The sequence below is a fragment of the Rattus norvegicus genome, chromosome 7 (assembly GCF_036323735.1).
Source record: "Rattus norvegicus strain BN/NHsdMcwi chromosome 7, GRCr8, whole genome shotgun sequence".
Taxonomy (NCBI): domain Eukaryota; kingdom Metazoa; phylum Chordata; class Mammalia; order Rodentia; family Muridae; genus Rattus; species Rattus norvegicus.
In genome coordinates, this window is record NC_086025.1 from 4,469,962 (window position 1) to 4,496,520 (window position 26,559).

Sequence of the window (26,559 nt, forward strand, 5' to 3'; positions counted from 1 at the left end):
ACACTGCACATTTCATACATATGTTAATGGAGATATATATGTTATATTTAAAACTTTATAGATTTTTCAGAGTAAAAGGACAAGACACCAATGATCCAGCCTCACAAAGTGACTCACTAGCTGTTTCATCAAAATTCTGCATCCAGAACAATTTCAAAGTGCTAGCTCAATGGTTCAGCCTTACAAACTGAAAATGATTTGCTTCCATAACAATCATGTGAACAGCTTCACCTTTTTAATCTTGGTTATGTTTTTATTTCTTTCTCCTAGTGATCTGACTTTATCTGCTTGATCCACCCTTGGTTTACATACTACTCAAAAAAATACAGATGGTTTAGAAACATGACCATCTTCATCCCCACCCATTCTAATACCGACTACATATGATTTTCTTTAGCAGAGTAATCACTTTAAAATTAAAGGGGTAAAACGGATACCTCAATTTTGCACACAATTTCATTGGCTTCTCTAGCTACAAAAACTAGATACAGAACATCTTTCTAGATATAAGGTGCATACAAAGTAAACATATATTGATCATGCCTCAGCAAGAAAAACTAGAAATGAAAACTTGAAATGCCAAAAAGAAATGAAAAATGTGTGAGGTAATAAATATATGATTTGATGATTTGTCACCATTTGCTCATATTTAATATCATATCTGTACTAAAAAACATATGCAATACAATTTACCAATTAAAAGCAGAACATGAATAATTCAAATTTTTGGCAATTTTTTACAAGTATATGTGGACATTATTGACATGATTTGTTCAAGTCTGCACTCTTTTCTGAATAGCAGATCCTGTCATGATTTGATCTGTCCATCTCTTCTGTCTTGTTGCTTTAACCTTCATTATCACATTAAGGGAACTGTGAGACAGGTATCTATGTGTCTTTACACGTCCACCTATATTATCAGAGTAAGGAAATTTTGAGACAGGTATTTCTGCCTTCACATGTTCAGGTGTTATCTTTACTGAGTGATACATAGTCATAGTAGAGTATACTCACAAAACAACACTGTGGACTACTTTTTTCCTATGAAATACATGGAGAAGCTAGGGCAGAACCGCTTGCCTAATTTGTACTGTGTGTCTGGTAAGGTGAAAGGGGTGGAATGTTTGATGTGGGGATGTTAAGTGCATGTGCGCCCATGTATGGAAGTCAGAGGAAACCTCCTGGGGAAAGTTCTCACCATGGGTTCTGGGAATCAAACTCAAGTACAATGCTTTCTGGAAACAGGTATGAAATAAACAATAACATTAACCATAGAGGTACATTTAGGAAGGAATTGGAGGAAGATAGTTATTGCAGAGTACAATCTTTCAATCTTTCATGGGAAAGTAGAGGGCAAGGTAGACTAGAGTTAAAGGGCTCCTCAGAAAAAACATCCCGTACAAGAAATAACTGCTGACATAGGAAAATAGTCATAAAAATAGATGAACTAGGGGTTGGGGATTTAGCTCAGTGGTAGAGCGCTTGCCTAGCAAGCACAAGGCCCTGGGTTCGGTCCCCAGCTCCAATAAAAAAGAAAAAAAAAATAGATGAACTAGAGTTTCGTTTTTAATGTATGGCTGCAATTTACAATGCAACTTTAAACTTTGTTATTTAAAAAGCCCATAGTCTTTCGCAATACATCCCAGAAGAATTCTTTCACCTGCCGGTTTCTTAGTGTATAAATGAAGGGGTTCAGAAGAGGGGCAATTGAAGTATACAGCAAAGCTACATTTTTAGACATGGTCACTCTCTCCCTTGCAGATGGTTTAATATACATGAAGATGCAACTACCATACATTGTAGAGACAACGATCATGTGGGAAGTGCAGGTGGAGAAGGCTTTGGTTCTTTGCTGTGCAGAAGGGAAATTCATAGTAGTCTTAATGATGAAAGAGTAAGAGAGACTTACTAGTACCAGTGTAACTACGAGTGTCACCACTGCTAAGACAAAGGACATCATTTCTAGGACATGAGTGTCTGTGCAGGAGATCTGCAAAATAGGAGAAGTTTCACACATAAAATGATCAATTACCCTGGAATCACAGAAATCCAGCTTTAGACCCATTGCCACTGGGGGAAAGATGATCAAGAACCCAGTCACCCAGGAGCTGAGGACAAGTTGATGACACACTCTGCTGTTCATGATGATAGGGTAATGTAATGGTCTGCAGATGGCAACGTATCGATCATAGGACATGGCAGCCAAGAGATAAAATTCTGTAACTCCCAGCAAAAGATAGAAAAACAACTGAGATGCACAACTATTATAGGAAATAGTTTTGTCTCCAGTCACAATGGTTGTCAAGAATCTGGGAATACACACGGTTGTGAACATGATTTCCAGAAAGGAGAAATTACGAGGAAAGAAATACATTGGAGTTTTAAGGCAAGGATCCAGCAGAGTGAGGAGCACAATGACTAAGTTCCCCAAGAGGCTGGCCATGTAATTGAGAAAGAGAAACAGAAAAACCACAATTTGCAATCCAGGGTCATCTGTCAATCCCAAAAGAATGAAGTCAAGTTCCATTGACTGATTTTTCATCCTCATCTGTGAGCCTTAGCAAACAAACATAGGAAACTAAAAACAAAATATTTCTGTGCATTAGAATTTATATACCTACACTAAAGCAGAAAGGGGGATATGTCATAAAATCCATTTTCAAGTGTTTTCTAGCCTTAAATTTCAGGTGACACATAATTAGATGCCATAGGTCAATTAAAAACTTGTCCTAGTCTGTTTATTGGAAACATTCTTCAAGTAGTCCCCATATCTCCCCCCAAAAAACAGATAGTGTTTTTTCATTAATTTGCATGAATGCTAATTAACATGTTTACTTCCAAATGGCCCCTACTATCATGCAGGCGAGAAGCTTCTGATCCCTTTCTTCTGCTTGGGCCTCTGAAATAGCGGGGATTATAGACTTGTCCCACTGGTTCTTGCTTATTTATGGACTCTTAAAAACACTTTCTTTTTGAAATTATAGTTTAATTACAGTGTTTCCTCCGTCCATTTACTCTCTCTAAATTTACTATGTACTCTGCACTCTTGCTATCTTTCAAATTCATAGGCTCTTTTTTCATAAATACATGTATATACATGTATTCTTTTTTTTTATTAACTTGAGTGTTTCTTATTTACATTTCGAGTGTTATTCCCTTTCCCGGTTTCCAGGCAAACATCCCCCTAATCCCTCCCCCTCCCCTTCTTTATGGGTGTTCCCCTCCCCACCCTCCCCCCATTACTGCCCTCCCCCCAACAATCACATTCACTGGGGGTTCAGTCTTAGCAGGACCAAGGGCTTCCCCTTCCACTGGTGATCTTACTAGAATATTCATTACTACCTATGAGGTCAGAGTCCAGGGTCAGTCCATGTATAGTCTATAGGTAGTGGCTTAGTCCCTGGAAGCTCTGGTTGATTGGCATTGTTGTTCATAAGGGGTATCGAGCTCCTTCAAGCTCTTCGAGTTCTTTCTCTGATTCCTTCAACAGGGGTCCCGTTCTTAGTTCAGTGGTTTGCTGCTGGCATTCGCCCCTGTATTTGCTGTATTCTGGCTGTGTCTCTCAGGAGCGATATACATCCGGCTCCTGTCGGCCTGCACTTCTTTGCTGCATTCATCTTGTCTAATTGGATGGCTGTATATGTATGGGCCACATGTGGGGCAGGCTCTGAATGGTGTTCCTTCTGTGTCTGTTTTAATCTTTGCCTCTCCCTTCCCTGCCAAGGGTATTCTTGTTCCCCTTTTAAAGAAGGAGTGAAGCATTCACATTTTGATCATCTGTCTTGAGTTTCATTTGTTCTAGGCATCTAGGGTAATTCAAGCATTTGGGCTAATAACCACTTATCAGTGAGTGCATACCATGTATGTCTTTCTGTGTTTAGGTTAGCTCACGCAGGATGATATTTTCCAGTTCCAACCATTTGCCTACGAATTTCATAAAGTCGTTGTTTTTGATAGCTGAGTAATATTCCATTGTGTAGATGTACCACATTTTCTGTATCCATTCCTCTGTTGAAGGGCATCTGGGTTCTTTCCAGCTTCTGACTATTATAAATAAGGCTGCAATGAACATAGTGGAGCATATACATGTATTCTTAATACATTAACTACAACCTGCTTAGTCTTTATAGTGTTACTTGTGTATGGTTTCAGGGGTGACAGTTGGTGTTGAATAACCAGTTGGTGTTCTCTTGCCTTTAATCTACTAGCATGCCTTCTTTCCTATATTTATTCCTTTTTCATTTATCTCATCAATATTGCTTTCCTTTCCATATACTAACTTTAAAAAATAATTTTGTGGAAAAACAATGCTACAAACATAATAGAATTTTACAAAAATCAGTATTAGTGATTAATTTTAAGATTGACTTCTTACGATATTCAGGTTTTAGTTACTAAGTACTTACAAGATTTCTTCAAGTGTACACATTTAATGTTTTCCTATTATCCATAATGCATATTTTGAAAGATGACTAGATAGTATCCATTACTGATTGATGTAGGCTTAGCAGACTTAGAAATATGGTATCACCAAATGGCAATAATTACTTATTAAGCATTTTCACATTATTTTATAAAACAGTCAAGGAAAAATAATTATAGACATAATAGCATAAAAATATTCATTTGTTAAATATAATCTCAAAATACCTACCACTCAGAATATTTTATAAAACATAAAAAATTAAGTACTCCAAACACAACTACCTTAATTGGACTTATTTAGTTTCACATTGTAAAATTAATTTAAAATTACCACAGACTCACTTTTTTGTGTACATTAACCATTCTGCTTTGTTAACGATAATTTCAGTTTGTGTGACTATTTTTGTCACACAAGGCACAATACATAATATACGTCCATAAAGAATGTCCACATTCCTTCAAACTCACATTTACTATGGATTGTTGTGATTATGGTGATAATTTTATCATAAGCCATCTGATAGGCTGAATTTTGTAAAATTTAGCCTTTCAGTGTTGAGATTGCTGTCTCTCGAGTGCTACAATTAGATGTCATTCTATATCCAAAAGCATCAGGATTAATAAGAATATGAACTCATTGCTGCAATATACACAGCTCTTAGATCAAAGAGATGCTTCATAGCCAACACTGTACTTAAAAATGTACTACTTTCGCTGTCTCTTACTTCCAATTAACTCAGGGGATCTACTGAATTTACCGCATACTCCTCTAGGGATCCCTGCTCCAATGTACTCATTAATAGTAATAAAAAAAGTACCAAGGTCTATCACAACTTTAGGAAATCATCCCAGAGGAGTGTCACAAATGACTTAGAAAAGTCAAGAAAATGCTTTTCAGAAACATAAACAGTTCACTGTAGTTGCAACATAGTTCAAAAATTAGTCCCATGTTGGGTTTTATTTTTTTATAAGCTATGCTTATATGCATTATCTTCCTATTTTGTTGGGGTGTTTTTGTTTTTTTGTTTTACATTGGTGTAATCTTTTTTATTTTTTGTTTTTGCTCTGTGTCTTTGGTATCCCAGCTTCCTAATCATCAATAAGAGCTGTGTAACTAGGATTAGAAAGATTGTTGTATGATTAAGAGTACTGACTTTCTTATACAAGACCTGAATTTGAATCCTAACACCCATATGACATCACAACAGCATGCAACTCCAGTCCCAGTAAATATAATGCCTTCTTCTGGTCTCCATAAGCAGAGCACATGTGTGGTATACAGACACGCATGCAGACAGAACACTCATACACAGAAAATAAAAGAATGTTTTGAAAAATAAAAAAGAGCAATGTGAAGTTGACCTCAAAGTTTTTTTTCAATATTTTGAAATTATCAAGTATTATATTATTATACTTATATAATTCTCTTAAACTTGAGTTTTGTTTGTGATATAAATCAAGTATGTATTAACTTATATCTTTGTGGATATCCACATTTACAACTCCAAGGATCACTGAAGTAATAATCTATGGGCAAAACCATAAATATCCAGTGGAAAAAAGTTTAAAAGGTGCATTGCATTCATTTAACAAACCAATAGCAGTTACTTTCTCTCTGGTGCCTGTGACTTCTTCTGCAATGATATTTTTTCTGAGTTCACAGTATCGGTTTCAAAGCGTGCCCTCTGTCTTCCTCATTGAGTGATTACTAAACGCAACAATAGATTGGTTGTACACATAATAATCCATGCCAATTTTGGTATAGTTATTACACCTTGCTTGGCATACAGGGTCAATGGCTGAAGCTTTGCTTTCCTTTCTGCTTTCATTTGGATGTTCATAGTATAACTTCTAGTTGTACAGATTAGGCATGGCCATATAGGTCTTGCTCTTGATATTTATATCTACAAAGCCTTAGTTTCTAATAGTATTTCTATTGTCTGCCCCTATTACCAAGAAAGTGAGAAAATCTGGAAAATGGTGCTCAGAACAAGTTTTGTGGGAAAAATTTCAACATCCTCTAAGAGTTAACCTGTGCTGGAATGGTAGCAGCTTCCATATTCATCCTAGCAACTGCAACACTATGTTTTACTATTTTTTGTTTCATTTTAATTGTTTCTTTCTTTATTTCATTTAGTTAGCTTTGGAGTCTGTATATGTATGTGTGTATCCAAAAGATAAGTGAGTGCTTCGAAACCAAATATAGACATCGGAGGACAACTCGTGGATGTCAATATTTTCTTGCTACCTATGAGACTCAAGGGCTGAACTCAATTCATCAGGCCTTCACACAATTAACTCTACTTACTGGACAATGTTGCTGGTTCCACCACTATTTTAAAGTCAAAAAGGTATGACACCATAGCGTTACTCTCTTCCAAGATCCTACGTGGGTGATCATTTATGGGGGGAAAGCAAAAGATTAACTATTGTAACTGTGTTTACAGAGGCACAGAATTGGCTGTTAAATATTGTTAGGGAAAAACAATGAAAGAAGACAAAAATATGCATCATGTAAGTAAGATCAAAATACAACAAAATTTAACTTAAAATGGATAAAAAACTTTCTATGATCATAAATTAGTAGAACTGATGTTGTTGATGTAGTTACATTGCCTAAAGCAGTCTACTGATCAATACAATTCCCTTCATAATCCAAATGACAGTCTTTGCAGAACTTGAAAAAAATCAAATAAATCTGTACTCCCAAATGAAACATAAAAGAAATCTGAGGGATCTAGCTGTCATCAATTGTTCTATTATATATATATATATATATATATGTATATATATATGTATATGTATATATACATGTGTGTGTATGTGTGTGTGATTTTTCTTGACATGCATATATATATATACATATATATTTATACATATATATGCAATTGCATTTAGGATTATAATAAATGTAGTTCTTGCCTCCAAGGTTCTAGTGATAGACATTTGCATAGTGTCCCATCTTTTGTTAAAAGAAGGAAATGTATTTTGTGTATTCCTATAGTTTTGCAAATGTGGACATAATTACATAAGTCATTCTACATACAGGATTTCTAGGCTAGGACTATTCACATCGTAAATGCTGATGGCTTCTATTCATACAAACTATCTGTCTCATATCTGTTCCACTATTCTGGTTAACATATACTGTTCTTCAAATCCGGATTGATTTAAAGAAGAACAATTTGCCAGTCATTGTTTTCCAGTTATAATGGAAATTAAGAGGACATCTTGATTTAAAGGACACCCACACATGTAATTTTATACAGATTGCTCATATTTTTTATAAAAAAGGTAAACTAGAATATAAAAGGAAGGACCGTGCAACATGGGATATGAAGTGAAAGAAGACTCTCTTGAGAAATGGTAGCGAAGAAAGGGACTAAAGGATAGTGGGGGAATGAGATGAGAATTGGAGGGTAAGAATGAGAATCAAGAATAATGACCTATGTATTCATAAACTTCCATTATGAAACCAATTACTTGTGTAATATACAAAATTAAAAATTTCACAATAATTTACAGACATATCACTTACTATTAAATAAGACAAAAGCAATTGATAAACAAATAAAATAAATTATAAAATATACACAGTATCTCTTCTGGAGAATAGCCCTCCCACTCTTATGATCAAAGGGCCAGCTCTCCTGCCTGCTATAAACAGTAATAGATGAGGCAGAGGTGTGCCACAGCCCAGCAGACAAGAGGCAGGACCAGCTCTCCCACACTCATACATTTAGTTTAGTTGTCACACACTACCCAGCCATTGGGATCAGTTCTACTGTTCTACCCAGTTAAGTTCACGGAATGCTCTCCCACTCTCATGACCCATGACTCTCCTGTCAGCCTTTGGTGGTGACAACAGAAGTAGGGGTAGGGGATCCCTCTCATACTCGTGCAGACAAGCTTGCTCAACCACAACCCCCACATCAAGTCCCAGCTGCACTGTGCATTCCAAATGAGGTGCAGGGCCTGCTTCCCCAAGTGCTGCAGCAGGTCAGGGGCAGGGACAGCTCTCCATTCTGATAACCCAGGGAACAGCTCTTCTTCCTGTCAAAGGTGGCAACTGGAAATAGGCTTAGGAAGGTATTTTTTTCCCTGGTCCACACCACTGCCCAGATGAGTGGTAGGAACAGCTCCCCCATACTCCTATCCCCAGAGGCTGGCTCACCTGCAACTCCCAGGGCTCTCCTGAGTTCAGCAGCTGGCTAGGGGTAAGGCCAGCTTTCCCACAATGCTTAGATGAAGGGTGGGACCAGTTCTGTATAGTCCTCATATTAACATTTCCCCAGGAGGCAGGCCAAACCAGGGGTATCTGCCTGGCCCTTGATGGTAACAGGTCTGTACTGCTTCCAGGCCAAAGACCCAGATGTGGCAGACCATAACTGTCTACTCACATCAAAGTGTTCCTCACTACCCTTGAGTCTCCAGATCTACCCATCTTCATACCATTCCCTTCTGTTTCTCTTTTATTTCTCCATCACTTACTTGCTTCTCTTCGTGGTCCCTGGAGTCTCTGAGTGTCTGAAGTCATCTCAGGAGTGGACTCAGGGTGCATTATGGCATCTTGCCGGAGCCATCTTGGGCATGATCTGAACCCCACCAACCACAGCTCCAGTAGTGGCCAACTGGTGGTCTGTCTCAAGCTAGCTTCTGGTCCAGGCCCCATGGCACCAGTCTGATGGTCATATCAGGCTTGCTCCTCACCTGGCCATCCCATGTGAGCACATGCAAGGGTCCATGTTCTTGGACTCACTGCCACCGGGGCTCATAGTCTCAAGTTCAGTTTATCTAGCCTCTAGCTTGCTCTTGGTCCTGGGAACTGTCTGGGCCTACCTGGCACCAACCTGGTGGTCATCTGAGGCTAACTCCTTGTCCAAGCTTCCCGGTGCTGAATTGATACTCTCAGGCTTGCTTTTGTCCAGGGAATGTTAAGTTATTAATCATTCAGATGTTCATAGATCAGACACTGAGTGTAGAAATAGCCTTTTCCTCTCTGTCATTTACATGTGACACAGCAGCTTCACCTGCAACACTTCGAGAAGCAGGCAGAAAATATCAAACTTTTAAAATGTATAATATTCTAAACTCATACTTTTTGTCATCTTGACAGATTCCATCTGCCATGTCTACACACACATGCACACACACACACACACACACGCACACACACACACACAGAGAGAGAGAGAGAGAGAGAGAGAGAGAGAGAGAGAGGGAGAAAGAGAGAGAAACTATAGACAAAGTGTCACAAAGGCTACAGCATAAACCATTAATTGGCTAATTTAAAACATAAAGAAAATAGAAGTTCACTGGGAACTTTAAAACCATTTTATGTGTCCCTCTATGCTACTATAGCTATTATGTATTCACTTTTATAAGTATGTGTTAGTTTAAAATTTTAATTTTTTAATTAAAATATTCTATTTAATGTTTTGTGTTTTTAAATTAGAACACCAGTAATTCATTTCATAATTATATTTTATACATAATTTGCATTTTTAATCTTCCTTCCTACTTCTCTCCAAACTGACTCCAACCTGTACCCTTTCTTCCCAACATGGTCTCTTCCTTTTATGTTATATATAGTGTTACATCTTCTATGTTTTTAAATCCTCTTTTCTAGCTTTGAGTTATATGGCCTACACTCAATCACAGCCTCATATGAATATACATATGAATGTACATATGAATATATGTACCCTAGACATCTGCAAACATATAAAAATTAAAATTGAATGTGCCTAAAATATTCATTTTTTTTAAATTTTCTGAGTCTAAGTTACTTTACCCAATATATAATTTTCAGATCAAGTTAACTTCCTACAAATTTTACCATTTAATTTCTTGTTTATGGCTAAATAAAATTTCATTTGATGATTGTTCCACACATTAATCTGTTGTTGAACAACTAAGGTGGTCCCGTTTTCTTGGTATTGTGAATTGAGCAAATGCAACACGAATGCTCAAGTACCTCTGTGGTAGTATTTTGAGTCCTTTGGGTATATGCTTATGAATGGGTCACGTGCAAGTTTTAATTTTAGCTTTTCAGAGAGCTCCATATTGATTTCCATAATGGATGTAACATGTTATACTCTCACTGGGAGCAAATAAAGTTTTATGATATGTAAGGATACTAAAATGCTTTCATTTGTTTATTTTTTCTGTGCCTTTGAGATGTACAGATGAATAGAATTAAAATTCTACTCTTAACAAAGCATCCTTTGCAGTATAGTTCATTTGGTTTCAAAAAATCCCCCAGATAATTAAGAATAAATTATGTCCCGAGTGTACAGTCCATGTGATTTCTAGGAAAGCTAAGTTTGGCGGAAGGGAAAGTGAGTTTATTGTATGATCTCATTAGCTTACAATGTTTTTATCTTCCTATACTGAGTGATATCTGAACAGGTATGTCATGACTGCAGCACATCTCCTGAATTAACTTCTACTTGCCTCCTTCCTTTCTTCAATCTAGTCTCTCAGGAATTTATAGTGAACAGAAGGTAACGTTGTCTTATACTTATGTAATACTCATTCTTTGACTTCTGCAGGGAACTTTAAAATGTCACACTATACCTTTCCCTAGAAATTAAAGAATTATGGTGATTCAAGTCAGAACATTTTACAGTGCAGTTCCTAGTCATAATACTGTTCATATGGAAGGATCAACAATATTGTATAGAGAGGCAAGCATATCTCTATGAATTCCAGGTCAATCTGGTCTACATAGTGTGTTCCAGGCCAATCAAAGGTACATAGCAAAATATTCCCATTATACAAATATATGTTCATGAATGCCAAAAAAGTAAATCCCAAAAATTATTCTGAAGAATATAATAAAATATATTTGGTATTTTGGGAAATTTTGAGATTACATTTCAATGGGAATTATACATTTCTTATGTACAGCTATACAATATAAGAAAAGAATGTTGTGTATTTTAAATAAATTCATGTTGTCTGTTTTTTCAAATGCTATAATTAAAAAGTATTGGAGAACTCCTCCAATTACCATTTTAACATTTATTCTTAGTATAAGCACATTTAATATAGTTTGACAATTCCTCAAACAATAATAAGTAGACTTTTGCCTTGAATGTTTAATTATAAATTAATGACAAATATGTATACTGCAAAAAGTACATCAGTAATTATCAAAACATTATATGGAAAAGGGGAAATGTCCATTATAACTTTTAAGAATTATCTCTTTCCAAGATATCCTGATATAACAAGCATATCCTGTTATAGACAGAGAAAAATATCACAAAAAATGAAGAACTTAGGCAACAGACATTATGTTGTTTACTGGATATTAGTTTTTAAACAGGTCAGCTAGTTTAAACATGTACATTATAAGTTCAGTAATGTAAATCTAACAATTTTTACATTTAATCTGGATAGACTTCAACGAGGAAAGCATGCTTTATTTCCATACAAAAGAAAAAAACTTCCTTGTCAATTCCTTTTAGTTCTCAAAAAAGTAAGGGTAAAAACACTAAGCAAATATTTAAAAGTTCATTTTCATTAAACTATTTCATATGATAATCATATAAATGTATTGTTTATTTTATTTCTATCTTCTAGATATTTTATTAATATTATCTTATCATAACCAACATAATGATAATCCTACATCTCTCTGGTTGCAAGCACACAAGTACTTGTAGTTATACATAAAAATGATTTTTCTAAGAGTGAAAATTTTTACAATATTATGCATTGTATATTAGTTCATTGAATTCTTTCAATAAATCTTGTAAGTTTCAAATAGCATCAGAATTTACTTTAAATATCACATATTTCAGTTATAAAAGCAGATAGTGTCAGAAACTAGAAATTAATACGTGTGCTTTTCAGGCAGCTATTTCATGACAGTGTTCAAATTACAGGTAAAGTTAATAATTACCATGGAGCAATCTGTCTTTCACGGTTGCATTGCTCTCATAGAAATTTTGGGTGTAAGCGAAGGTTTCATATGTAAACACTAATAAGGGAATTTTAAACACTGATCCATAAGTATATTTCGCTTTTTAACATAGTATATGGTCTCTGTTTCAATAGTAATGAACAAGTATTGGCTTTGAAGATAAATTAATGACATCTATATGTATTTATGAAGGAAGACAATACTGATTATCAAAGTGTTAGTTGAAATTTGGCAAAATTCTTACAAGAAATTTTGAGATGGTAATATCAAAATATAGAGATTTCAATTCTGCACCATTAAATAAAATGTTCGATCTCTTTGTCATAAATATGTTTTGTCAGAAGAGAAAAAATTATGAAAGACTACACTATAATTACAGAGTTTGTGCTCTTGGTAATATCAGACAACAGAGAGCTTCAGGTAGCAATCTTCATCTTTTTATTCATAACTTACACAGTAAGCATCATTGGAAACCTAACCATCATCATCCTCACATTGCTGGACTCTCACTTAAAGACTCCTATGTATTATTTCCTTCATAATTTCTCCTTTTTAAAAGTTATGTTCACAGTGTTCCATTCCCAGAGTTTGGCATCAATAATTAATAAAGGTAAAACCATTTCCTATAATAATTGTTTGGCTCAGTTATTTTTCTTCATCTTCATGGGGGGGGTGACAGAATTTTTTCTTCTCCAGTTAAAATCAAATCACTATGTTGCCATTTGCAAGCCACTTCACTACACCCTCATCATGAATCAGAAAGCCTGCACCCTTCTTGTCCTCACCTCATGGCTAGCAGAATTCTTGACCATCTTCCCACCACTTATCCTGGTCCTAAAGTTGGATTTCTGTGCTTCCAATGTCATTGACCATTTCTGCTGTGACTATTTTCCCCTTTTACAACTGTCTTGCTCAGACACCTGGCTCCTAGAAGTGACTGGTTTCTATGTTGCTCTGGTTACTCTACTGTCCACGATGGCATTGGTGATTTTATCTTACATGTGCATTTTCAGGACTATTTTAAGAATTCCATCAGCCAGTCAGAGAAAAAAGGCTTTCTCCACCTGTTCCTTTCACAAGATTGTCATCTCCATGTCTTAAGGAAGCTGTGTATTTATGTATGTGAAGCCATCAGCAAATGAAAGAGCATCACTGACCAAAACAGTGGCTATTTTCAGGACTTCAGTTGCTCCCATGTTGAACCCTTTCATTTATACCTTGAGAAACCAGCAAGTAAAACAAGTTTTTAAAGAATTGGTTCATAAGGTAGGTTTTTTCCAGGAACAAATGGAAAAAAATGTGCTCATGTGAAGAGATGTCATTGTAACTATTTGATAAAATTTAATGGAAATTTAATTCCTTTATATATTTTACTGATATTATAGAATCTATCTCAATGCTCTCTCACCATGTAACTCTTGTGCTTCCTCTTTGTAGCCCAGGCTTGGCTGAGGCACTATTTCTTAAACCTCATTCTCCAAAGTAGCTTGGATCACAGCCATGACCACACATTTCAATCTGGCTAAAAAACATGTGGGTAAATTGTTAGCCCTGAAAACATACATACAAGTGACATACTATGGAATTAACAGGTTTTATTTAGGAATACACACACACACACACACACACACACACACACACACACACACTCTTAAAAAGGGGGCCATGAATTTGAAAGAGAATAGAGAGTATGTGGGAAGTTTGGAGGCAGAAAACAGAAGGGAGAAGTGTGCTTATGTTATAATCCCAAATTTAAAAAAAACTAAAAATCTGAAGTATGAATAAAATTCTCAATGGAAAACTAGTTACTATAGAATTTAAATTATTTTGTTGATTATTCTTAATAAAACAACTTTATATTTTGATTTTATAGAGATATCACTGCCTTAACAAACATAAATTTTCTCCTATGTGTCACAAATGAAACAGTTTGTACATGGACTGAGTTACATATCTGCAGTAAACTTTTTTTCTCTCTATGTACAGTATTCAAATAATTCTTCACTTACTGAGTGTACAAATGTTACTATCTACTAACAAACAATTTGAGTTTCATAATATTTTTATTTCCTAGATTTTCTGAAATTCTAGGTCTTGTTTCTGTATCTTCCATGTTTATGTGTATGTTTGCCATTATTGTTATTGTGTGGCACGTACCATGGTATATTAGTGAGGTCAGAGTACAATTTTAAGGAGTCAGTTTTTGCTCTGCACAACTCCAACTCTTATCTTCAATATTGTGGTAGGTACACAGGGAACATTGCTGTGTAGCACCAGATTCATCTTTTGATGTGAATCACAGAGGTCCACATTAAATTGCCAGTGTTGCATCATTAAGGCTTTTAGACACTGGGATAACTACCTGACCCAGTAATCTCCATTTTAGTGTTTTATTTGTTTTGTTATTTTATAATCTCACACATGTATAGAGCACAATCTTATTATACACAGTGCTTCTATCTTTGATTACTGCCATATCCTTATCAACACACATGATCATTACCAGTCTGTTTTCAAGATTTATGATGTTTAGGTTTGACTGATTACCAATTTAGTTTAGCCATAATCATGTATGTGACAATTATATTCGAAGTATCACTAATCAAATCAATATTACATTACTAATATTTGACCTGAACTTCAGTTCTAGATATTCTAATATTTTAAAAATTCTGTATTATGCTATGTGCATATGGCAAGATTGCATAGTGGACATGAGCACAGGTTACTTTTTCAGAGGACCCGAGATTAATTCCCAGCTCCCATGGGGCCAACACCTTTCCCTGACTTCCATGGACACATGGTACACATATGTACATATAAGTAGAACATTCATGGACACAAAATAAATTTTAAGAAATGTTCTAAAGCTAAATAAAATAGACAGAATAATATAAATTATTCTAGAAAATGAAATATGTATGGAGTATCTTGTGTCACCATTGTTTATAACTACATGAAAATCACTATTACTATCTCCTCTGTATAAGTAACCAATACTAAAGAAAAGTTGAGAAACTTGTTTGTAGTTTCTGACCAATTGTAGATAATATAATAACCTGATTTACAGAGCAAGCAAGAGAGAGAAAGGTAGCTTGGAGCTGGGTGGATAAGGATGTGGAGAGGATTTGAGAAGAGTTTGGAAAATGGAAACCATGATTACACTATATTGCATAAAAAATTGAAATTAAAACATGAAAAAATAAAACAAAATAAAAAACAAGCAAAAAGTTTTGAGAAATAGTCTTTCCCAGGGAAGAACAAAACTGTGTTCCAATCCTTAATAATCATTTAAGAAAACATACATACAAGTATCATTATACAGACTTCACAGATTGTATATTTGTATACTACATATATATGTATATATATACATACATACATATTCTTGTACATATATGTCTATAACAATAATTAATGAAAAAACAGGCCATATATTTGAAAGAGAGTCAAGTGGAGTTATATGTTTGAGTTTGGAAGGAAGAAAGGAAAGGGCTCAAATCATGTAATTATATTATGATCTCAAAAATTAAAACAAATAATTCAAAAAATTAAATAAAATGCAAGCAAAATAAATAACCATGTTCTATTGTTTTCAAAAGAATTTGCTAAAATCTTGCACAATAATATTGAACCTTAATAACAATCCAACATTAGTGTATTTATGGCCTCCTCAAGGAAGATGAACCTAATATATTTGATACATAAATTATAACATTAATTTTTTGTCATAGAGCAATTCAGTGAATAGATAAAAGGAACATAAAGTGTAAGGAGTTTTAGTGTAATCAAAAATGTAAAGGTGGGGAGATGGAGATTTTAAACTGCATGAAAAAAACAGCATAAATTTCTTCTTTTTGTGATCTTACTCTGTTTCACTGGACAGTGTCCCCAAACTTCTTTTTCCAGTTTTAATACTAATACAATTATGGTTGATATTCCCTGGTGTTTTGTATACATTCCTCTGCTCATAATTTTGATTCAGTGAATTGGTCCCTCGAGCCAATTGCAGAGTGAGTGAATAAACCTTTAAGTAGTCCTTGCAACATAAAATATATTAACAAACCATGAGTATTTTAAAACATCTCCTGGAAAGATTTCGGTGTCTGCCTTCATTCTTCATTATGCTCGGCAATAAAAGGAATAAATTCACTTTGAATAAAATGAGAAAACATATCTGAAAACACATGCAATGAATCCCAAACTCATTTTCTAGCGGAGGAAGTTTTTAACGACGTTGCATCCACTCCTCTAGCAGTTCTGAAAAGCTGTATGTAATCACAGGTAAGTTGATCATAAAGAGGGAAGTGAAAGTCATTAAAAGTTAAGAATCAATTGCGAACTCAACTTTGTCAAATTTAAGATTTACTATAATTATATTTTGAAATGTGGCATGACTGCTTAGGCTAATTTTTATATATTCTGTTGGTTAAAAGCAAAGATTCATTATCTCCACAAATCTCATTCTGTTTTTAACAGATATTTAGTGCTCTTTTGAAGAAATTTTCTTAATTGTAAGTAATCTGTTGATATCCGATATTTGTATAAATTAATAAAAAACACAAATGTGTTAGAATAGTTAAATGAAATAAAAAATACACAAGCCTTTCATCCCTGAAGTGAATAGTGCCTTTCATAAATTATTGCTACTATGAATATGTTGTCAAATTGAGAATTCAGTCATTTTAAATGAAGTGTACATAAGGGAATTTATGCTTTGTTGGTATAAAACTTAAACAAATACTTGTGAAATATTACTTATTAATTTTATAACATTTTTGTGAAATTCTTACAATTCATTTTTTTCTTTTCTACTAGCATTATTCTAAATAGATCAGATTTTCTTCTTTTTAATTATTAAAAACAATTATGGTGTGAATTTTAGTATTAAGTATAACTCAATACTCTCTCTCTCTATGTATAAAGGACTTTTATTCTATCTATAAAGGAATACTAAGGCTGAAATTGATCTTTTTCATATTAAATTTATTCTATTCATATCTCCTGGAACAAAAGCCACAAATAGCTGTGAAAGTACAAAAAAAGATAATTTAGTAAAAAATAAATCTAACCATTCAGTGAATTCTGAGAAGTCTGTTCAATCTGAATTAAAAAATCAAGTCTTAAAAGAATCATTGTCATGGTTCAGACCATGCAGTGAGTGTGTACTAAGAATATTTTTCTTGTATATTGTTTACTTATTGTTATAATGTATCTAACTCTTTTGCTCATATTTTGATCATATTCTTTCCGCTCTCCCAACTCATCCTAAATCCTCTCTACCACATTATTTAACTCCATGTTTGTAGAGTATTTTATTACAACATGAAATGTGAAGGTGAGCTAGATATTACTCACACCTTGAATTAAGTAACTAATCTTTCCTATCCTCCAAAATTACAAACAGCTCTTCAATATTTGAATGTATAAAGAATTAAGAAAGTGTGATCAATAAAATATGTTTGGTCATGTACTCTGTATCATTTTTTCTAATAACTTTTATCTAATGAGGGTTGACTGAAAAAATAGATAAGTGTAGAGAAAGTTGAGGAAAAACTGGCCTTTCAAATTTAAGAAAATGATAATTCATTGTACCATACAATATTACTAACAATAATCAAATACACATAACAAAATTAAATTGCAATTAGTCAAACTCACTAATGTATCTCAAAAAAGAGCATTTTTTTACCTTTCAGTCTAATATACTGTCCAATATGGTTTTTCCCTGTGAATTTTATATAAATTACCCATACTCTGCCTAGCTTCTTCTAAGAGTCATCGTTGTTATTTATTTCACTGTAGAGACTTGGAAAGGACATAGTATGTGGATAAGGGAAACCCAGATAATTTATTGCAGTCATGATACCGAACAAATGTTAACATTGTTCATTTTTATTTGGAATTTTTCGGATTCTTTAGAAGATAAGTAAAATATAGTTTTCATGAAATGGGTGGAAGGAAATGAGATGTTAATAACCTGACCAATGTCCCGGAGATATGGCTTTGTGTTTAAAATTACTGGTGGCTCTTCCAGAGGTCCTGAGTTTATTTCCCAGCAGCAACATGGCACCTCATAACCTACTATCAGGAGATCTGGAGACCCCTATGGCATACAGGCATACATGCACGGAGAGTACTCACATCCATAAAAATAAATAAGTAAAACATTCTGAACCTAAACAGATGAGTTAAATGTATGCAATAATCTTTATTCTTAAGTGAAATTCATTATTGGTATAATTTAATGGTCTAGGAATCTATGCATTTTTAGAATTTGTATCAAACCTATTTTGTTGACAAGTAAATCTAATACATTGAGTTCTCATAAACATTTTTTCATAAAAAATATATTACAACAGTCCTAGAGCAGGGTCTTATATCATCTACTAACAACAAATAACTTTGTAGTTTTCTTAAGACTGTTTTTCTGGCCTTTGAAGATTGGTAGAGAAATGTTTCTTTCTTTTTTTCTTTTCTTTTTTTTTTTTACTTTTTTATTGGGAGAGGAATGTTCTCATTTAGCAATTCACTAAGACATTTCTTTACAGCTCTTCCTGTTCTCCTTCCCATTTCTAATCCATAGGGGAAATGGGAATATTACATTGTTACCTGTAAATATAAAAATTATAATATATATAAGAAGAAAGATAGAGGTAAGCAAATAAAATATGATGCATTGATGGATTTTCACATCCAAAATAGCACTAATCTAATGTGTATTTATATATTTTTAATTCTAAGAATTAGTTTGCTTATCAACAATTATACATTTTAGACTTATGGCATACAGTTGGGGGCAAGAAAGTTTATAAGTCTTTTCATGTAACTCTTACAGTTTTATAAATAAATCAGCCAAAAAATCAGAAATGTCACTATTATGATACTTTTAAGCATACTTCTAACACTTGCCACACTCCAGGATATAAATAATTAAAATTTATATTAAGGGATAAAGTACACTAATTTTAACATGACTTACAAAGTGCTACAGCATATGGTAATTAAAAAAATCATTTTTCAAAAGTCAGTCCTTCCGGTTCCATAAAAACCATGATAGACCCTCATGTGGATAATGCCCAATTAAGGAAATATTTTGTATTGAAAACATGCTACTCCATGAGAGATCATTTAAAGAGCTAGCATAAAGCATACTATACATATATGAAATAACTTGTAATTATTTTAACTTTGTTGTCTCTTTTTAAATGAGTCTTAGTATAATTTTACTGTAAGAATGTCAACTAATAGTAGTAATTAAATCTTATCTATTTGATCATGAGATACTTCATGAGCAGGAGATTTAAAAAGTAACAATTTTGATCAAAACCAAAGAAACCCTGAAGTCAAAATAATATTTCCCAATTTATTTAAAAATATATGTGTATGTTTATGTATATTGTAGATTCCCTTATGTACATTTCACTTGAAATTTCTTTCAAAAAAGATTTTAAACAAGTGCCTATGCATATTAAATAAAGTAAATAATTGAGAAAACTCACATTATAATACAAAGATAAAAACATACATAATACAAATACACAGTATACCATAGAGAAGATAATTATGCTAAATTAATAAATAAGAGCTAACATTAACTGGGCAAACTCTTCCTTTAAGCAAACATTATGCTAAGCACAATGTATATTAAAATAGGTTTGATAATGAAATCTTTACCTTTTGTGAATGCACTATGTCAAGTAGGAGTTGAAAGGGAAGGACAGCATGGTGGAGTCTATGGACAGGAATGAAGGTAAGGTTTTACTTGTGGAGACAGTCAGTGTTACTGCTAATGTCATGGAAATGAAAGAGTGAGAGAAAGTGATTTGGTTGTCATTACATTGAGCTACATGTACTCATAATCATGATCATGCAGATATAATTTGCAAATGTTTAACATACCTTAACACTTATAACTTAAAGTTGCCCTGTAATACTGACTTGTCTGCAGAAGAAACTGTGTATTTGCATTATGGGAAAATGGAACAAATGGATAATGGATTTTTGTGCTAGTAAGTGGTTCAGATACAACACAAAATATCCTTAAAATTTCCTAGGTGTATATCAGTTACAAGATCATTCCACTCTCTATGAAAAGTAAAACCCTCTTTCTAATAGCATTAAATAAATATATACCTTAGAACACGGCCACAGGAATATATGCTAAATCCATAGTTCCTATTTGGGGAACCACCATTCTGTTCTCACACAAGAGTACTTTTTTCTCTATATAGCACATGAGAATATTATTCATAATTTCCTTGTTCATTGAGATGAGAGGTATTGTATTACACTTTTGATTCCAAGCTTTTTCAACTGCATTGAATGTGGAGTTGTTCTCTCTACAAAGAAATGCAATCAAAGAATCACTAGAACAAAGAAATGCAATCAAAGAACATTAAATTACCCTTACAGGTGGAAACAGCATACTACTTGAACAATATGACAGCCCTGTACTTTGGTTTTCATGAATCCTCAATTCTACTTGACTCTTTCTTCTTTTGTATCAAGATTTGGCAGAAGGAAATAAATAACTGCAGAATGAGCAACCATACAGAAACCACAGTGTTTATTCTTCTGGGATTGTCAGATGACCCAAAGCTCCAGGTTGTGATCTTCATCTTTCTCTTCATCACCTACACACTCAGCATCACAGGGAACGTGACCATCATCACTCTCACATTGGTGGATTCTCACCTCCAGACTCCCATGTATTTCTTCCTGAGGAATTTTTCAGTTTTAGAAGTATCCTTCATAACTGTCACCATACCCAAGTTTTTGGGCACAATTATCTCAGGGGATAAAACCATATCCTTCAACAACTGTATAGCTCAGTTATTTTTTTTCATCCTTTTGGGAGTTACTGAATTTTACCTTCTAGCTGCCATGTCTTATGACCGTTACATTGCCATCTGCAAGCCCTTGCATTACCTGACCATCATGAGTCAGAATGTCTGCACAATGTTGGTCTTTGCCTCCTGGCTGGTTTCTTTCCTAATCATCTTCCCTGCACTGATGTTACTTCTACAGCTTGATTACTGTGGGTCCAATGTCATTGATCACTATACCTGTGATTATTTCCCCCTGCTTCAACTTTCATGTTCAGACACAAAGTTTCTAGAGAGGATGGGGTTTTCCTGTGCTGTCTTTACCCTAATGTTCACTTTGGTGTTAATATTTCTGTCCTACACACATATCATCAGAACAATTGTGAAGATTCCTTCTGCTAGTCAGAGGTCAAAGGCCTTTTCCACATGTTCTTCCCACATGATTGTCATCTCCATCTCTTATGGCAGCTGCATTTTTATGTACATTAAACCCTCAGCTGCAGATAGAGCATCATTAACCAAGGGAGTTGCCATATTAAATACTTCAGTAGCCCCCATGTTAAACCCATTCATTTATAGCCTGAGGAATCAGCAAGTCAGGCGAGCCTTTATGAGCATGGTAAGGAAGATGGTGTTTTTTCAAAAGTACATGAAATGATGTGGATTCTGATGGAGAGGTACGTTGAAGGCCAAGTAAAATAACAAAATGGAATAAATAACAATATAGCTCTCTATCTTTAAACATCCAATTAAAATTGCTTTCCTAAACAGTTCTAACACAGTATTACTTTCTCAGGGACGACCTTTTCATATTAGATAATCAATTGATGTGTGCTAAAACCCTTTTATAGATATTCCAAACTCACTTTGTTTTTGAAAAAAAGATTTAAATGCCAAATCGAAGAATACCCATTGAAGGCATCCAACAACTTAAGTTCGAGCAGGGCTCACCTGAAAGGAGAGCTGGAAATGGAAAGGGAAGAGGATGAGAGAAACATGGAGCCAAGAAAGTTCTGATCAAGGTTCAAAGTTTAATATTCATAACAGAGTATACAAAGGGAGAGATCACAAAACCCATTCCCAGAACATTAATTTGGAGGTAGCAAAAGCACAGCAGTGGGATAAGTTTCCATATATTTGCAGCTAGTTAATTCCAGATGACAAGGCTGCAGCTTATTAAATTCAACATGTCAAGGCCGTGACTTGTTAGCTCTGGCACATCAAAGCTCACATCTGCACCCAAGGCAGATGTTTCTGATCAGGTTGATAAGGCCTATCACTCAAGGTTTGCTTCTGCTTTTCGTGGGCATATTCATATACTTCCTAGCCTGCCAGAATGAGATGGTCACAACAGATGAATAAAATATATGGTATTTTTATATTAGCCAAATCATGCTAGCTGATGCTCATTTTCTTAAGTTATGCTTCAGTGATTTGATTGCTGATGACTCATCATAGACCATTACTCATTTAAACTTTAGGTATTAGAGTTAAATAAAACATATTATTGAATTCCTACATGCTCACAATACAAATAAATTAGCATCATTTCCCTAAACGTAACTGATATATATGAATGCATGAATAAACACATAAAATAGTAGACAAAACCACACAACACACATTGTAAAATAAAAATGGTGAAGAATTGGCCCTTATATTCAGGATTCAAATTTGTTATCACAAAGTCTATCAACAGAAAGCAATATTTTGAATATTAGCAGACAAATATTTAATATTTATAATTATATTTGTATACATACCTTGCTCAAAACTGCTCTAGAATTTGAATATAAATACCATCAAAGATATTATATATTCATATATTTATTTAAATATGAATTTAAATGGATATATACATTTCATATCATATTTTTAAAAAGTTTGAATTATGGTAATGTATTAACTTATAACATTACTTAATACCATTTAAAACCATGATTATATAAATGAATATTCAGGAGTAAACTCTTTAAGAAAGCAGTGCTTGCAGAAGTCCTGAGTTCAGCTCCCTTTACCCATGTCAGCTGGCTCACAATCGCCTGTAATCCTGGTTGCAAAGGTACAATACTTCTGTCTTCTATTGTCCCCTGAACTCATGCACACATATGAACGCAGAGACCCATGCAGATAATTAAAATAATAAAAATGAATATTAAAACATTTGTAAAACTCCCATATGCATAAAGTGACTGTTAGTGTTCTGATTTGACAAAAAACTTTCTTTTTTTTTTTGGAGCTGGGAACCGAACCCAGGGCCTTGTGCTTGCTAGGCAAGCGCTCTACCACTGAGCTAAATCAACAACCCCGACAAAAAACTTTCTTGTGCTGAAGGGTTGGTTTACCAATGGAGGTGCTATCAAGGACTGATTACATCTCAAGAAATATCTTGAAAATGGATTGATCTAGTGAAAGTTTCTGGGTCGTTCAAATAATTTACTGAGACTGAATATGTTACTAAGCATTTTGGGATCCCTCCAGCATCTTCTTTATCTTCTTTACAGAAAGAAAAATTGAAAGAAGTCGGAAAAAAAAAGATCTTTAAAAGAACAGCAGAGGAGGTTGTAAACTTGGTACCTGCCAGGAGATTAGAGATGGATCAAGGGGGTGATGGGAATGCCCAGAGTAAAGCTTCGACTAAGTAGAAATTGGTCCAGAAAAAATCCAAATATAGGAAAAGAAATTAAATTTACCAAGTCAAAACACAGAAAGACGAGCAAACTAAGCCATGACAATCTGTGAGCAACTGCAGGAAGAAGGGCTTCGGAGGTATGTGAAAAGGACTCATTAATATGACAATGATACTTGTTATCTTTTTGATGTTGTTAGAAATGGTCAAAAATGGCCCTTTTAATTATTTACAATCCAGCAGTTGCCTCTATCCAATTCCCCTCTCCCACAATTCCTCAACCCATTGCTACTTACTTCCCCTTGTCTCTGAGAGGATGCATCCCCACCCCCAGCCCTGCCCTCTCCCTCGGACCTCAAGTTTCTCCAGGGTTAAATGCACCTTCTACCACTGAGGCCAGGCCAGGTAGACATCTGCTATATACGGTCCAGCGTCTTAGGGGTCTGAATTAGTTGAGACTTGTGGTCTTCCTTTGGGATCACATTCTTCTTCCATTCTTCGCCAACTCAGCCATAGGGGTCCCCAACTTCAGTCCAATGGTTGTATGTAAGGCCTCTATCTCTGTCAGCTGCTGATAGCACTTCTCAGAGAACAGCCATGCTAGACTACTGTCAGTAAGCACACAGCAGCATGAGTAATAGTGTCAGGCCTAATTTTCTCCCCATAAGGTGGATCCCCAGTTGGGCTGATCACTGCAACTTCTTTCCCTCAGTCTCTTCTCCGTTTTCATCCCTGCAGTTCTTTTAGATAGGAACAATTTTGGGTCAGAAATTGTGACTATGGTTTGGTAATACGATGTCTCCTCTTGAGACCCTGTTAGAATCTCATGTTCCTACTCCTTAGTGGTCTACATTTCATCTAAGGTCACTCCCATGGAGTTCTCAGAGTCTCTGGTACTCTCTAGAGAGTCTCCTCACCTCCCATTTTCTGAAGTTGCATATTTCTATTCATTCTGCTGGCACCCCTAGCCTCTGTCTTACCCCCTCCATACACGAACTTGTTCCCTTTTCCCCCCTCCTTCTCCTCTATCCCACCCAAGTCCCTTCCTCTCTCTGACTCCTGATATTATTTTTTCCACATACTAAATTGAATTGAAGCTTCCTGTCTTGGCCTTTATGCTTGTTAAACTTCTTAAATTCTATGGGTTGCCTCCTAGGTATTTCATACATTTTTGGCTAATATCCACTTACTAGTAAGTATATACCATGAATTTCCTTTTGTGTCTTGGTTACCTTAATCAGGATGTTATTTTCTAATTCCATCCATTTGCCTGCAAAACTTGTGGTGTCCTTGTTCTTAATAGCTGAATAATATTCCGTTGTGTAAATAAATCACATTTTCTGTATCTAGTCATTATTTGAAAGATATCTGGGTTGTTACTTGTTTCTGGATATTACAGAAAAGGCTGGCATGAACATCGTGTCCTTTTAGCACAGTGGGTATCATTTGAGTATATGCCCAAGAGTGGTATAGCAGGATCTTCAGAAAAATCTATTTTCTATTCAGAGGAACCTCCAGATTGCTTTCCAGAGTGGTTGAACCAGCTCACAATCCCACCAGCAATGGAGGAGTGTTCTTTCCACACCCTCCTCAGCATCTGCTGTGACCTGAGTTTTTGATCTTAGCCATTCTTATTGGCATAAGATAGAATCTCAGGGTCATTTTCATTTGCATTTCCCTGACCACTAAGGACTTTGAACTTTTCTTTAAGTGTTTCTCATCCCTTTGAGATTCCTCTGTGGTAAATTCTCTTTAGTTCTATTCACTGTAGGATGATGTCATTAAACAGGTGAAGGCAGGGACAAGATAGAATGAGGCCTGTCATTGGGAGAGAAGGAAGCATGGGCTGGAGAAATTTTTTATAGAGGGGAGGAGACTGGAGCAAGGGACAGAGAATTAGTGCAGAGAACATGGAGGCAGATAGTAAGGTTCCTCTCTGCACATTTACAGGTTGTTATGAATATTCTTAAGGGATGGATGTATACAGGGCTTTGTATGTCTAGGTCTGCAATTATATATTATCAATTGATTATAGTGTGGTGCGTTCTTTCATGTGGTGATTTAAGTTCAAGAGAGTGTGTGGTGGCTAGATATGCTAGCCAGCCATGAAATTGGGATGTGTATGTTTGGCAAGGTGGCAACCTGCCTTGGGAACTCAATGAGTAGAAAGATTGTTGCCAGGCTCAGAGAGTAGCCATTGGCTGTGTGATATGGGATGGAGCAAAGCAAATGAGAAGCTTTGCTGACTGAGATCAAGATACCTAACAGATGTCATGGGTACTACAGTGCCAGATCTAGTGCAGGGTAAAAGAGAGCCCCATTGCTTGATTAATTTTTTTTTCTTTTTTTCTTTTTTTTTTTTTTCGTTTTTTGGTTGTTAGCTTTTGGAGTTCTTTATAATTTTAGATATTAGCCCTCTATCAGATGTGGTGTTAGTGAAGATTTTTTTCCTAATATTTAGGTTGCCAGTTTGTCCTATTGCCTATGTCCTTTTCCTTACAATAACTTTCTAGTTTCATGAGGTCCTATTTATCAATTCGATCTTAGAGCCTAAACTATTGAAGTTCTCCTTTGGAAATTTCCCCTTGTGCCATTGAATTTGAGGCTCTTTACCACTTTCTCTTCTATTGGATTCAGTGTATCTGGTTTTATATTCAGGTCCTTGATTCAGTTGGACTTGATCTTTGTACAAGTTGACAAATATGTATCTATTTTCATTTTTGTATGTACAAACTTCCAGTTAA

The 26,559-nt window shown here is 34.9% G+C and overlaps 2 protein-coding genes and 2 pseudogenes across 3 annotated transcripts; 2 read left to right on the plus strand and 2 right to left on the minus strand.

Moving 5' to 3' along the window:
• Positions 1 to 1,597: 1,597 nt before the first annotated feature.
• Or6c6h (olfactory receptor family 6 subfamily C member 6H) lies at positions 1,598 to 2,976 on the minus strand. Of its 2 annotated transcripts, XM_017594795.1 has the most exons (2): positions 2,966 to 2,976; positions 1,598 to 2,543 (listed from the first exon to the last, which is right to left on the minus strand). In XM_017594795.1, the coding sequence occupies exon 2, from the start codon at positions 2,540 to 2,542 to the stop codon at positions 1,598 to 1,600; it is 945 nt and encodes a 314-aa protein (XP_017450284.1). In that variant the 5' UTR covers position 2,543; positions 2,966 to 2,976. The 2 variants fall into 2 exon arrangements, with proteins under 2 accessions (XP_017450284.1, NP_001000487.1); NM_001000487.1 differs by lacking the exon at positions 2,966 to 2,976 and having other exon boundaries at positions 1,598 to 2,542.
• A 6,379-nt stretch (positions 2,977 to 9,355) lies between these two features.
• LOC120094003 (small nucleolar RNA SNORA17) lies at positions 9,356 to 9,477 on the minus strand (annotated as a pseudogene).
• Or6c3e-ps1 (olfactory receptor family 6 subfamily C member 3E, pseudogene 1) lies at positions 12,713 to 13,669 on the plus strand (annotated as a pseudogene).
• Or6c1 (olfactory receptor family 6 subfamily C member 1) lies at positions 20,900 to 21,844 on the plus strand. The gene has a single exon (NM_001001073.1). It carries the CDS (start codon positions 20,900 to 20,902, stop codon positions 21,842 to 21,844), a length of 945 nt encoding a protein of 314 aa, NP_001001073.1.
• The last annotated feature ends 4,715 nt before the right edge of the window (positions 21,845 to 26,559 follow it).